The sequence below is a fragment of the Microplitis demolitor genome, chromosome 1 (assembly GCF_026212275.2).
Source record: "Microplitis demolitor isolate Queensland-Clemson2020A chromosome 1, iyMicDemo2.1a, whole genome shotgun sequence".
Lineage (NCBI taxonomy): Eukaryota > Metazoa > Arthropoda > Insecta > Hymenoptera > Braconidae > Microplitis > Microplitis demolitor.
In genome coordinates this window covers 15,916,874-15,931,684 of record NC_068545.1, presented here as the reverse complement: position 1 = coordinate 15,931,684, position 14,811 = coordinate 15,916,874, and the positions used below count along the sequence as shown (strand labels likewise).

Genomic DNA, 14,811 nt, shown 5'->3' with positions numbered 1-14,811 from the left:
CGATCACTTCCCCATTTATTTAAACCTGGAAGAACCAAATACAAACCTTCATGAGCCTCATATTCCTAAGTGGATAATACAAAAAGCGCAGTGGGCTGAATTCACTAAAATTTCAGAGTAAAAGATAAAATCACTTCCTCCAGTAAATCCTGATCTCCCAATCGACCAACTTATAGATGAATTAGTCACAGCAATTAGAAATTCTGCTGATCTTACTATTCCGAAGACAGTTGTGAATCCAAAAAAACAGCCGCACGAATGGTGCACCGATGAAGCCAAAAAATCAAACAAAGATAAGAAAAAAGCATTTAAACAGTACCGGAAAAATAAAGATAGGATCGATCTGTTAATAGAGTATAAAAATCGGTCTGTCGGTTGACCCTGCGGGCCAGCCCAAAAACTTCCCGCCCATTTCGAGCTCCTTGAGCTCAAAAAATTGTTGTGGATACATTTTCGAGCTCTTCGAGCTCGGAAATACTTTTGTATGTCTTTGTTTTCGAAAAATAACGTTTTTTACCATTTTTTCTACAACTATATCTCTCGAACGAATAAACTGATTGAGACGTTTCAGGTGGCAATCGACGCGTTTTATTGAGTTCTACAACTGAACAGATTTTAAAATTGATTTATCGAGTCGTTTTTGAGAAATTTCCAAAATACTAAAAAAGTTTTTTTTTTAATTCTTTCGTTCGTGGTTTCTCTTGAACGATTGCACCGATTTTGATGATTGAGGTGGCATTCGACGCGGCTTACAAAGTTTTACAGCTGATCAGATTTTGGAATCAATCCATCGAGCAAATTAAAAGTTATTCAAAAAAAATATTTTTGAAAAATTTGGATTTTTGAAATATCTCCGAACGTACTTTACCGATTAAGCTCAAATTTTTAGTGTTTATAGTTCATAACAAGCCGCGTCGAATGACACCTCGACGATCAAAATCGGTTCATTCGTTCAAAAGTTACAGAATATTTACATACGTACGTACGTACAAATATACATAACTCGGATATCATCTTGAATTTAGTCAGAATAGGTTCCTAGAACCTTAAAACGTTGTCATCTGTTGGAATTTCGATATTCGCAAATCAGGGTGAAAACAGTAACTTCCCGAAATTTTTGAAAATCATTGATTTTCTTAGCAGGAAGTTAAAAAATATCGAGCAATCGAAAAAAAAAAAATTTTGAACTTCTAGAAGAACCTCCTGACAAAAATTCGTGTCTATACTAAACCCCCAAACACCGATTTGATAAGGAAGAAAATAAGTAAAATAAATGGTAACAAACAAAGCAAGAACATCACGACATTTCAGAATGAAAAGGACATTCCCATTAACTCTGATTCCGGAAAAGCTGAAATCCTAGCCGATACTTTTGCATTCAACTCCAACGATGAAAACTTCTTAACTAATTTCCTTTCGAAATAAGAAGACACAACCAAGAGTAAACACCAATCGAATAAGTACAATAAAACAGAAACAACAGACCAGAAGCTGACACCTAATCAAGATCTTGATGGTATTAATCAACTAAACATGGTATTTACAATGGATGAGCTCACCAAGTATTAACAACAAGTAAAAATTCTAGTCCTGGCCCTGATGGTATACCAGTAATACTTCTTAAACACCTATCAGAAAATAGTCTTAAATACACTGGTCACAAAAATTAAGGGATATAAAAAAAATTCTAAATTTTTGGGTGATTTTCAATATGCTGTAACTCCGTGAAAATGGTCTTCTAGTAAAAACAAACTAAGTAAATTGTAGCATCAAATTCCTAGATTTTGAATCTGGGCTTATAAATTTTTTTATCATGTACGGTTCCGGAGTAATCCTAAGAAAACCGACGAAAAAAAAAAATTCCCAAATTTTCGCTCATCTTCCAACAAGTCTATGAGCTTCAATAATTTTTTTTTTTTAAATTTGACCTCATGAATCTTTTAGGAAATTTTCTCTATGATAATTTGGTGCCAAGTTATCATTGCACCATTGATCAAAGCAAAAAAGTCCATTTTGGATTTGATAATCAGTAACTCCGAACATATTGGTTGTACAGAGAATGGGTTCTGAAAACTGAAAAAATTTCTCTATAAGGCAGAATTAGTGGCTTTGGATGAAAAATTTTTTTTTGAATCGATGATGTTTATTTAAAAATAGGAAAAAGTTCGCATATCTAAGGATATTTGGAAATCTTGGTATAACGGATGAACAAAAGCATACCGTCGGTTTCTATTCAACCTCAAAGTGTCCTGAAAAAACTGAAAATTTTAAAGCGCTGCAGCTTTTCTTTCTTAGTGTTCTGAAGCTTTAAATTCATCGATTTTTCCAATTCTTTAATCAAAAACAGTAATTATTGAAAAAAATTGAATAAGAAAATTTTTCCACAATTTTTTTTTTTTTTTTTTTTTCGAGAAAATTGATTTAAAAAAATTTTTTTTTTCGATAGTTTGCTTTCTTATCATCTTGAAAATTGATTTTATGAACATCAAAATCATTTCGAAGATGATAAGGGAGCAAAATATCGGAAAAAAAAATTTTTTTTTAATCAATTTTCTTCAAAAAGAAAAATTAAAAAAAAACCTGTCAGTAATCGCTATATCTTTCGATCAAGAAAAAGCATATGAGATGGTTTATAAGCCGCAAATAATCGAGATATTATCAGGAGAACTAAAGTTTCGCGGACACATCATTGAATACATTATACACTTCCTAAAAAATTGACTCATACAAGTAAGAGTAAACAACGCTATATTCAAGCCGAGGGAAATACATAATGGATTACCTCAAGGATCCGTAATCAGTGTCTTACTATTTCTATTAGCCATCAATGAAATAACCAAATGTATCACAAATCCCACCCACGCTCTTCTATTTGCTGATGATCTAACTATCTGTTGTTCCGGTAAGAAGATCACAAATATTTGCAGCATACTCAAAAAATCTCCAGATAAACTAGGCGAATGGTGTAATGAGTCTGGATTCAAATTTTCAGAAACCAAATCTGAATGTATGATATTCTCATGAAAAAAATACATTGACAATCACCAAATCAAAGTATACTTAAACAACAAACTGCTACGGCTGGTACTCCACCTAAAAATTCTGGGCATCTACTTTGATAAAAGACTAACCTGGAATGAAGACATATCAATCTTAAAAAATAAATGCTACCAACGTATGAACCATTAAAAATCAATGGCATAAAAAAAATGGGGAGCTGAAACCCAGATACTCTTAAACACCTATAAAGCAACCATAGGATCTTTCCTAGACTATGGATCAACTTTATATCAATTTGCACCTAACAACCAATTAAGTAAAATTGATTCAATCCGAACGACATGCCTTAGAATAGCCCTTGGAGCATTCAGAACGAGCTCTAGAGACAGCATACTAGCAGAAGCCGGGGAAGTGCTCTTAGAACTTAGAAGGATGCAACTTGCGCCGAACTTTGCTCCATCGGCACTGAATATAGTCCTAGAGATTCATCATAGCCAACCATCAAAACAAAACAGCCAAGAGGAAAGACCGGCCAAACCCAAATCCATCGGAAAATTCATCAAAAATCATATTAAAAATTCGGAACTTCAAGAGGTCAAACTGTATAGCCCCCATCTCCCCCCAATCCCACCCTGGTCCCAGATACCTGACTGCTTCAACCTGTTCATCCTCAATCTAACCGAGGGAAAAGCTAATACCGACTCCAGCACACATAAAAGTCTATTCACTGAATTAGTTAGTCAATACCTGATGCAAACAAAGATATACACCGATGAATCCGTTTGCAACGGCCTAAGGGGATGTGCTATTATTAGTAACAACGAGTCGTTTAAATTTCGACTCCCACCGTTCTACTCAATTTTTTCATGCGAATCCAATTTTTAACCAATGAAGAAACACCTATTAGAATTGAAAATAGACAAATTAATCTGATGCCTAAATATAAATATGTACTTTAGTTATTAAAATATAATTGTGTAGTCACTAAAAGCCTGAGTAGTAGAAAAAAAATGTGACGTACATTGCAAATTTAAAAATACGACTTTTCAAAATTGATGCTAATGAAAGTATAGTCCACAATTACGATGGTAACATCGAAAATTTGAGTGGAATTTTTTTTCCGTGTACTAGGCCGGACTGCTAACCACTGTTCTGACTTAGGTGATTTGTAATTTATCTTGTTGAACTGATAACTTACCCATAGTGTTACGATCAATTGATTATATACGGTAATAAATTATAATTCAATTAATGAATAAATATGAAAGAAAAATTTTGAGAAAGGAAAAAATTTCTTTTTCTATAATGTAGATTTATGAGTTTGATGTTATTTGAAAATTTTCTTTTCAATTAAAATATTTTTCGGCTTAAAAGTAATAATTTTTTTTTTTTAATTTTTTGTAATTCAAATTCTAGATGTGATTTACGAACGAAACATAGTATATTCATTTGGTGTACAATATAGAATACCTTGAATGTCTTACAAAAAATAAAAGTTTTTTTTAATTTAACACTACAATAACAACACCCTGTCTAAAAATATTGATTGAAAAGAATTAAAAATGATGAAATTCGAATTCTTTTCAATAATTTTAATTCTTCTGTTTGTATATACAGATTAGGGTGGCCCAAAAAACCGACTATTTTTTTACTTCGAGTCCCTTATGAAAATTTGTTAGCTTACGATGTTTGAAGAAGCCTCTTCAAAAATCAGCTCGATAAAAAATTTTCAAGAGGTCACTCACGAATTTTTAAAATATCAAAAATGATTGAAATTCGGATTTTTTACTTATAAATTTTTTCTTTCTCGTGGCAGCAATAGTTTATACTTGTACAATCATGTCTATGCTGAAAATTTCAGCCCAAAATTCAAATATTCAAACGGCGCTCAAGAATTTTGAATATTAACTGATAATATGTGACTAATACTTTGAATTAATTTTGGTATTTTTTTAAAACTCAATCATTGTCATTTGACTAAAATATAACTTTTGCATAACCAAAAATATACAGGGCAGTCTTAAACAATAAAATTTGGTAAGTTTTGTATAATCCCTGATTAAAAACTCCGATTGAATCTGATTGAAACTCAATCAGAATGCTATCAGATTCAATCGGAAACGAATTTTCAATCAGTCGATTAAAAAAAATATTTTTTATTTTCTGATTGAATCTGATTGAAATATTTCAATCAGATTCAATCGGAAAATAATAATTTTTTAAAAATTATTTTCCGATTGAATCTGATTGAAACTGAACAAGAAAAATTCAATCAGTTTCAATCAGATTCAATCGAAAAATAATAATTTTTTTAAAATTATTTTCCGATTGAAACCGATTAACATTGATTGAAAAGATTCAATCAGATTCAATCGGAAAATAATAATTTATTTCTCGATTTTATCCCAATTGATCAATTTTTTATTTCTCCGTAAAGAATGTTCTAATTGATTTTAAACTATCTTCCTAATAAGCTAGATATATAGCTAAAGTCCATAGTAAAAATGAAACGAGGCACTGGCCAGCGTCTCGCTAGCGTCGCTAAAATCAATGCTAACGGTAGATGACAAACGAGGCGGCCCTCGTTTATTTTTAATAGGGGTGTGCGTATTATCTATGAGATACAAGTAGTTTAACATTAGACAGTATCGAAATTCTAAGCTTAATATAGTATAAATCCTTTTTACTGCAGAATGTTCTACTGATTGTATCTTATAAACAGTGCACTTTAGCAATATCACCCTAATTAGAAAATCTCATAGATTCTCATACATTCCCATAGAGATTATAGGAGAATAAATAAGTTCTATGAGAAGTCCTATATGGTTAAGTATAGGGCCTTATACATACAGCTATAAGAATCTCTCGGATTTTTTTAGTAGGGAAGTATAATAAACAATTCCGTAGAGGACGAAATTTTCTAAAAGATGAGTACTATGCATCTTTTTCGCACGATGAGCCGTTTTTTTTTTCACTTTTAACAAAATTATATGAAACAAGTGAAAAATAGACTTTTGGAGTAGATAGAATCGACATAGATCGAGTTAGAGCAATTTGTTTCATAGACTTTCAAATTCAACAAATTCTCTGCAAATTAAAACTGGTTTCAAAACGGTAGCTTGAAATTTGGCTAAAGTATAGCAATTAAAAAAAAATGTTATTCAATTAACGTACTTTTTAAATGGAAAAATTTGATACTCGAGAGAAAGTACTTTAAATTAAATTTAAGAGCTGAAATTTTCAGGGAATTTATTTCTCAATATAACAGCAAACAACAAAATTTTTTTGTGTCGGCTAGAAAAAAAAAATTCGTTTCAACCGAAGCGGATTCAATTAGAAAATAATAATTCATTTATCGATTATTTTCCGATTAAATCCGACAGAAAATTTTCAATCAGATTTAATCAGATTCAATCAGAAAATAATAATTCATTTATCGAATATTTTCTGCTTAAATTTGATAGACAATTTTCAATCAGTTTTAATCGGAAAATAACAATTAGATAGTATTGATAATTATTAAAATTTGGGCAGATATGAATTTTGTTTATCATTAATTCAGCAATTTTTAAAATATCCGAGTATAGAATTTTATCTGTCTTTCCAATTTAATCAATTTTATAAAAAGTTAAAACAAGCATTTTTCAGGATTATACAAAAACTTTTTTTAAAAAACTGTATTGATTGAGTTTAAAACTATCACGAAAATAAAAGGAAACATCAATGAAAAATTATATATATATTAAGTTGGTTAAAAAAAAAAATTTATTTTTTTTTGGTATCCAAAAATTGAAAGTCTACCTAAAAATAAAAATTTCGGTACCAATTCAAGCTCTTAATAATAATACTACGGTTTGCGTCAATCAATTTTTCTATTTTCTATTTAAATAACACGGGAAAAAAAGTTTTTATTTTTTAGAATTTTCTAACTTACAAGCCAATCAACGAATTATTATGCACGATAGATATTTTTGTAGGATATCGAATGCTCTACAACAAAAGTCTCATCATTTTTTGATAAATCTAACTGTTCAAAAGTTATTTGAGCTTAAAGTCAAATTTATAGAAAATTTTGAAATCTTCTTACTTTTCCGGCGAAACTATCAGTTTTATCAGAAAATTTCATAGAAACTTTTTTGTAGGTAATTTTATTTCTCAAAAATTATTATGAATAAAGTTTTTTAAAATTTCGTTTTTTTTTCTAGTTATTTTCTTTTCAATGTCAAGCTTTTTAAAAAATTGTTTTCTGATTGATTTTTTATAAATTCTAAAATATATTATTGTATTTTAACTTATATTTTTTAAATAAATTTTTTTCATGGGGGTGTTTAACGCAAGGATTTTCGTATGCTCCAACTAATAGAAAAAAAAGTTGCTTGAACCAAGAGAAAAATTTCTTAGGAAAAAAGATATATACGGAGGAGAGGAAATTCACCAGTCCTAGGCAATAGCAGTGGGAGTAGTTCGGTGCTCACCACTAGATAGCGCCTACCACTTGTGAAGTGTCCCTGGTAAAGAACGTAGTTCAGACGTATTATATTCCAGACTTCGAAGCAATTCTGACACGAGCACTCCTTTGTTCTTTGACAGAGTGACAAGTGCCATTTTTGGTGGTAATATAGTATATCCTATAATATTTCATGACATAAAATCTAATTGTTAATATAGATTCAAAGTAGATTTTAATATATTTGATTTTTTGTTTTTTTACCATTTAATAATATATAAAATTATTTTTTCCCGGGAATCGGTAATTTTTGATTAATTTACAATCGAAACCTTCCGGAAATATCTGATCAAATCCGATTAAAACTGATTGAAAGTCAATTAGAAATTTCCGATTGACTTTTAATCAGTTTCAATCGGATTCAATCGGAAACTTCCGAATGATTCCGATTAAAACTGATTAAAAGTCAATCGGAAATTTCTGATTAACTTTCAATCGGAATCATTCGGAAGTTTCCGATTGAATCCGATTGAAACTGATTGAATGTCAATCAGAAATTTCCGATTAAATCTGATAGGACGTTTTCAATCAGTTTCAATCGGAGTTTTTAATCAGGGAAGCGAAAGAACTTAAAAATTAAATTAAAAAATAAAAAAATACGTAAATAACTTATTATGTCTATTTCTCGGGTTATATTTTCATTAATTGTGATGCAAATTGATGGTAAAAAAAATCGAGAAGCTTTAGTATTAATATTCAAGGATCGCTCGAAAACATTCAAAAGACAGCACTCGGAAACATTCAAAATTCTTGAGCGACGTTTAAATGTATAAATTTTGGGCTGAAATTTCTAGCTTAGTCATGATTTCACAAATATAAACTATTGCTGTTACAAGAAAGAAAATTCGATCGTAAAGCCCTCTCTGATGCTTCGCATCATGAGTCGTGCAAAAATTTGAAATGAAAAATTCAAATTTCGCTCATTTTTGATATTTTCAAAATTCGTGAGCGACCTCTTGAAAATTTTATATCAAGCTGATTTTTGGAGAGGCTTCTTAAAACATCGTAAACCAACAAATTTTCATAAGAGATTCGAAAAAAAAATAGTCGGGTTTTTTGGGCCACCCTAATATAGATATACAGTTTGCATGGAGTGACCGCTTCTCAATTCTTTTCAATCAGTATTTTTAACCAGGGCAATGAAACCTATTATAATTATTCTAATGAAATACAATAATAATATAAAAACCGGTTAATAAATATTATTATTTTATTTTAAAAATTGAAATAAATCATCTGATACACAACATTAAAAAAAATATTTAATTTTACACAAAAAATAAAAGCCGTTTTTTGTCAAAATTATTATTTTGGGAGTGATGATAGGTGCCTTCCTGTTAGAAATAAATTGCTTGTTTTTTATCCGATATAGATAAAATTAAAGAATGCAAAGTTATGTAGAAAAAAACAAAAATGTTCCGAAATTTTTTTTTTTCTTAATTTTTCGGAAGTCGTGCCCCGAATTTTGTTTTCTCTTTTAAATTATGAAAAAATTATAATGAATTTGTTCTGGAAAAAAAAAAAAAACAAAAACAACTTGTCCTCGGTGCTCAAAAGATACAAAAAACAATAAGTGACTTAGGAGCCGGGGACTTCGTGCCGTATTTTCCCCTACATAAAATTTAGGTAAGGTGGGTTTTTTCTGGCTATGTAGAAATGTAGCGTTTAACATTATTTTAAACTTTATTTATAAATATTTAAGTATATTTTTTCATGTACTTTCGACCTTTCTATGGTGATTTATAGTCATAAACCGACCTTGTACCGTGCTTATATTTCTATTTTTTGCATTGTTGACTAAGATTAGAAAAACCCTTGGATTTTTTCTGACTTAAAATGCGTGTCTTTTTTAATCCCCAATAAAACAATTTAGATATTTCTACTTCGAACTTTCTTAATTTTAAATAACATTTTGAGGACATCTGTTACTTCTTCTATTCTACGAATATTTTCGTACAATCTTTAAGATCCTCCTTCATACTCCCATAATAGTACATGATCAATACTTTTTACTTAAACAAAATCAACCACACTTTTTCTGCCCTTTCCTATTTTAACTAAGCACACTGAGAATTTCTGTTGAAAAACTTAAGTGAAAAATCGAGACACTTCGAACTGAGAACTGGAAATCGCCGGTCTTCGACTATCCATTTTGATCTATACCCACCAATCTATCTATCTCTATCTATATATCAATAATGAGTATATCAATTAGTTAAATCTATTAATGTGTGTCAATAAGTTCAATGTAACAATTTATATTTATATAATTCAAATAAGTGTGTTTTTTATCAAGTTAAAATATAATAGTAATTATTGAGTGAAATTCAAAATCAATTTATTTACAAATACCCTCACTCCATTAATTTGTAGTTCGGGAAATAAAACAAGAAACATGAGTAATCCAATTATTTTTTCATTATTGCATTGTTCGATTTTGTTACGTAATATACCAATTCAAAATTTCTTTCTATATTTACAACACTTGCAATTCTATTAGGTAATGGTCCAATAGAATTGTAACTGATTTGAAAAAAAAAAATGTTCAACATGGAACAATAACTAATCTTTTGTTTTTTTTTTTTTTTTTTTTTCAATCATTACAATTTTTTGTGAAAATAGACGAAAATTTACTTTACGTACATGAGACTCCATGATTCCAGTTTGGTATTACTACAAAACCAAGCTTCGGCCAGAATTGGTTACCATTAGTAGGACAATATAGTGACTTTTTTAAGTGCTAGAAACTAACTGTATAATGATATTCCAAATATACATGAGTTTACTAGTATTTATTCAAATATTTTCATACTAACATACTCAGACACTTCATATCTATGGAAATATAAATAATCCTATTAAGTTTAAGTTTTATTTCTACTTTAATTTAAAGTATTTCAGAAAAGTCAATAGACCCAAATTAACTATCGAATTATAGTCATGTGTAAACACAAAATCATGATAAAACTATCCACGTCTATTTATTACATTGTATTGGTTCTTGTCAAGACATTGCAAAATTTTCGTTGGTCTCAGTCTCGATATTGCAATCTATAATATCGTCTTGGTAAGTGAAGACGAGATTTAGACAAGATCAATATAATCTCGATCTTAAATTCAGCCCTAGTTACCAAGGCTTGGTTCTAGCTTAGTTGTACAATAAGGCCAAGCTTTAGTCATGTTTGGCTATCGAGGCTTGACAGATTAAAAAAGGACCAACGCTGGCCCAATTGTGCTGGCGGTTCCTACCTGGGATACAATAAATAAAAAATAAAATGTATAGTCATATTTCAAAATGGATATAACTTTGATTATTGTTAGGTATGGAGGCCTACCATGTATAGCTGGACAAGAAGGAAGAGATGCAGTTTTTGGTTCAGGTTCGGGAGGCCACCCTCGACCTCTTGGTGTTAGATCTGTGGCTGGAGTTTTTTGTTTATTAGGTTTGGGTATTGCTGTGGGTGGAATTATACTTGTAGGAGAATATTTATTTTTTAAATACACTCTACCAAGTTTACGGCACAGACCTAAAACTTCTATTTGGCGAAATCGAAACGTTATGTTTTTCTCACAGAAACTTTATAGGTTTATAAATTGCGTTGAACTTGTATCACCTCGCCACGCTGCAAGAGAATTGGTCCACACAGTAAAGCAAGGCCATATTACATCGTTATTTCAAAAAAGTGTTAAGAGGGTAAGTATAATGTATTTACAGAACTAGTAATGATATTATTTTATCTACAAGGATTCATTATTGCAGAAAGAACACGAGCGTCGCCGACGTAAGAGCCGAGGACAATTTTTTGAGATGATACAGGAAATTCGTCGGTAAGTTTTAAAATTTTATTTATTATTTCTTAAAATAAAGTTGGTAAATCATCAACGGATCTTAATAACTATTAAGTGCCTCTAGAGTACAACAAGAGGTAAAAGAAGACGCTAATACAAAAGAAGTGGAAGCTAATCGAATTTCCAAAAAGGATGAAAAATATCCTAAAGAAAAAGAACGCAATCGGAGTAAAAGCCCATTAATGTCTTTGAGTCCAAAGAGGCCAGAGAAAAGTAGAAGCTCAATTAATTTATCTAGTTCCCGACTTGGTTTGTCGCCAATCAATTTAGAAACGTCAATGAAACCCCGTGAATTTACATTGAGCAGCACAAATCTCAGAGCTCGAAGTCCACTGGAAACGGTTGGACGAAGACTGAGCCACGGTGATGATGGTTCTCCTCCACCTCGTCTTAGTACAGCTAATTTTGGTGGAAGCGTAACTCTCAGGCCATCACCACCCGTTAAGTCTGATTCAATTAGTGGGGGAGTACCTACTCCAAAGTATTCACACAGTCCCGCTAAACGAGGTCAGTCTTTTCCAGTTTTTGCAACTCTAAAACGACCCCCTCCACCACCAACAACAGCACATCCATCAAGTTATCACGCACTGTCAAAGAGTCCTCTTTTGTCACCTAACAACGAGCTTACTGCTGCAATTGGGCGTAAGCTATCAAGAGAATGGGGATCAGGATCAATTGATCTAAGCTGGTCCTCAGAAGCAATCGGGTCGTTTTCTACATATAACCCTAGTAAAGAGAGTACATTTAGTGTTGAAAGGCCAGCACGTAAGAAAAATCAAGAAGATCTTTTAACATTGAATAAAAAGCCTATGAGACGTGCGCGTAGTCATGAAAATCGCGATTCAAGTGGCAAATCAATAAATGATTCACCATCACCAAGATTGATGGCACAACCCTCAGTAGGGGGTAAGTCAGTAAGTGAACGTACAAAAAAACAACTTGAGTCAGAGCTCAAAGCTATTTTGACCGCTAGAGCACATCACCGGGATTTACATCCTCCTTGATAGGTCAACAATATTTAGGAGTGGCTTCACTCAAAAGCGACAAGTTCTTTATATCGCTGCCTCTGAGGGGCTTTCATTGATTTAAGCAATATGAGATTTTTAGGTCAATTTAATACGATCTGGCAGTTTATCCAAATACAAAATACTTTGTTATATATATATATATATATATATATATATATATATATATATATATATATATATATATATATATATACCTCAATCTTATACCAACGTACCGTAGATGCGTTTGAAGAGAAGAGATACATAACTTCATAATGACGTAGATAGCCTTATTTAAAGAGTCAACAAAGTATAAAGGAAACTTATGATAAATCAAAAGGCTTTCCAATTCGTTAATATCTTGTTATATAATTATTAATAAAGAATGTATTAATTAATTAATTGATTAATGACAAAGAAAAAGTGCTATAAACGTTTTTCGTAGAATGTGTTTTAAGAAAAAAAAAGTAGAAAAGAATTAATAAAAATAAAAAAAAAGTAAAAAAAATTAAGTTACGTAGAACGTTATAAGATACTTTCTTGTTAAATGCAATTTTAACTCTACAATAACTGTTTCTCTACACAAGTCTCTTTTATGTAATAATGTAGTTTTAAACATTACATTCAAAAAATGTGCCAAATAGTTTTATTCCATTTTATAATATACATTTATCATTCATTATCATCAGTATTAAAATAAATATTAAGTTATTAGAGCTAAAGAATAATTTAGTTAAAATATTAAAATAATCAATACTTATAAATATTAAATACAAATAACGAAAGTTTTAAGGTTCACTTGTCTCTTAAATCGGACCGCACACTGCCATCAGTTTTAAGGTAATTTGGACTAATATTATCAATATAGCGACTTGATATTGTTGGCTGAACAGCGTAAAAAGACCGCTACTAGAAAACATGTATTCTTAAATCTCTGCGTCATGGCGAGAATTTATTAATTAATACATGTTTTCATATAGAGATCATTAAAATAATCAAGAAAAAAAAATTCCCATTAAATAAATTAATACCCTGATTAAACAACTGAATTCAACCGAATTCAAAATTTTAATTCTATTATATTCTGTCGAATTCTGCAAAACAGAATTCAACTGAATTGAAAATTTGAATTTTAATTAAACAGTATAAAACCGATTTAAAAATTTCAAATCCGTTTTAATTCAGTTTAATTCGGATTCAGAACCAGAAATTAGAGAATTATTTTCGAATTAATTTGAATTAAAACGAATAGAATTATTTAAATTCGTTTTAATTTGGACAAATTCTGGGTTTCCTGCCGAATTAGACAGAATTAATTTTTGAGTTAGGTACCGGATTAATAGAATTTATCTGAACTAAATAGAATTAAAAATTTAATTCTGTTTAATTCGATCGAATTCAGTTGTTTAATCAGGGTAATTAAATTGTGCACCTTATGATTTACCCTGTCAAAAAAAGCAATTTGAAACGATTTACAATGTTAAATGCTCATAAGAAGGGCGGTTCAAAAGTATTCAAAAGCATTTAAAAGTATTTAAAAATTTTTTTCTGATCATTTCAAATCGTTTCTTCTAATAAGGGTAAACAATATTATTTAAACAAAAAAAAAAAAAAATAATTAATAAATAAGTATCGTTACACTTAGAAATTGGAAGAATGAGTTAGAAATAAGTGTTAGAAATCATTTAAATTAATCCAGATATTACTAAGTCGATTTCTGCTGAATCAATCAGAGTAAATAGTATTGTTGTGCTGGACTTAATTAGATTCAAATGGTAAATAAATAATAGGTCGATAAATATTACTTGACTCCTATATCTTATCTATAAATAATTTTGTAGTGGTGATTAAATATCTTATTTAATCCCAAATGTATTTTACCGATTAGAACATTTACCTATTAAAATATGTATGCCTGGGACTGAATAATATAATCTAAATATTAATTTGGAATAACTCATAAGCGAGGCCTTAGTAGTAGTCGTATCCGCCCGATTTTCCGTAGATAATTATTGTTATTGAATACTTTATCTACACAGTCACTATTAAAATGTTATAAATTGCTTTATTTCATAGTTTATCAATTATTAGATAATGATATTGATATTTATTCTCAAAAATTTCGAATGAAAATTTAAGATTTGTGCATATATTTAGTCTTTCAGATATTCAATCAGTTTCATTGATCGATGTATTAAATAAACTAACAAATTTTACTTGTTGTATTTAAAAAAAAGTAATAGTTTAAGAATAATTAAACAGGAACTTAATTATAAATATAATTTTAGGTTGTTACTTGAAAAAAAAAAAATTAATAACAACAATCAATCATTCGTATGTAAAATGCATATATACATTTTCATAAAAGTCTGTAAATTCAAATAAAGTGAATAAAAAAATAAAAAAAATAATGAAAACTATTCATATATATGTACATAGAAATAAATA

At 29.9% G+C, this 14,811-nt stretch overlaps 1 protein-coding gene across 1 annotated transcript in view; it reads left to right on the top strand.

Annotated features, from left to right (window-relative positions):
* LOC103572706 (uncharacterized) overlaps window positions 1-12,468 on the top strand; it is a 94,810-nt gene extending 82,342 nt beyond the window's left edge. Inside the window, exons 6-8 of the mRNA XM_053741710.1 lie at window positions 10,829-11,201; window positions 11,268-11,335; window positions 11,421-12,468. Of these exons, the coding sequence (XP_053597685.1) occupies window positions 10,829-11,201; window positions 11,268-11,335; window positions 11,421-12,360 (1,381 nt within the window). The 3' untranslated portion in view covers window positions 12,361-12,468. The remainder of the gene's footprint in view (window positions 1-10,828; window positions 11,202-11,267; window positions 11,336-11,420) is intronic.
* Window positions 12,469-14,811: the final 2,343 nt, after the last annotated feature.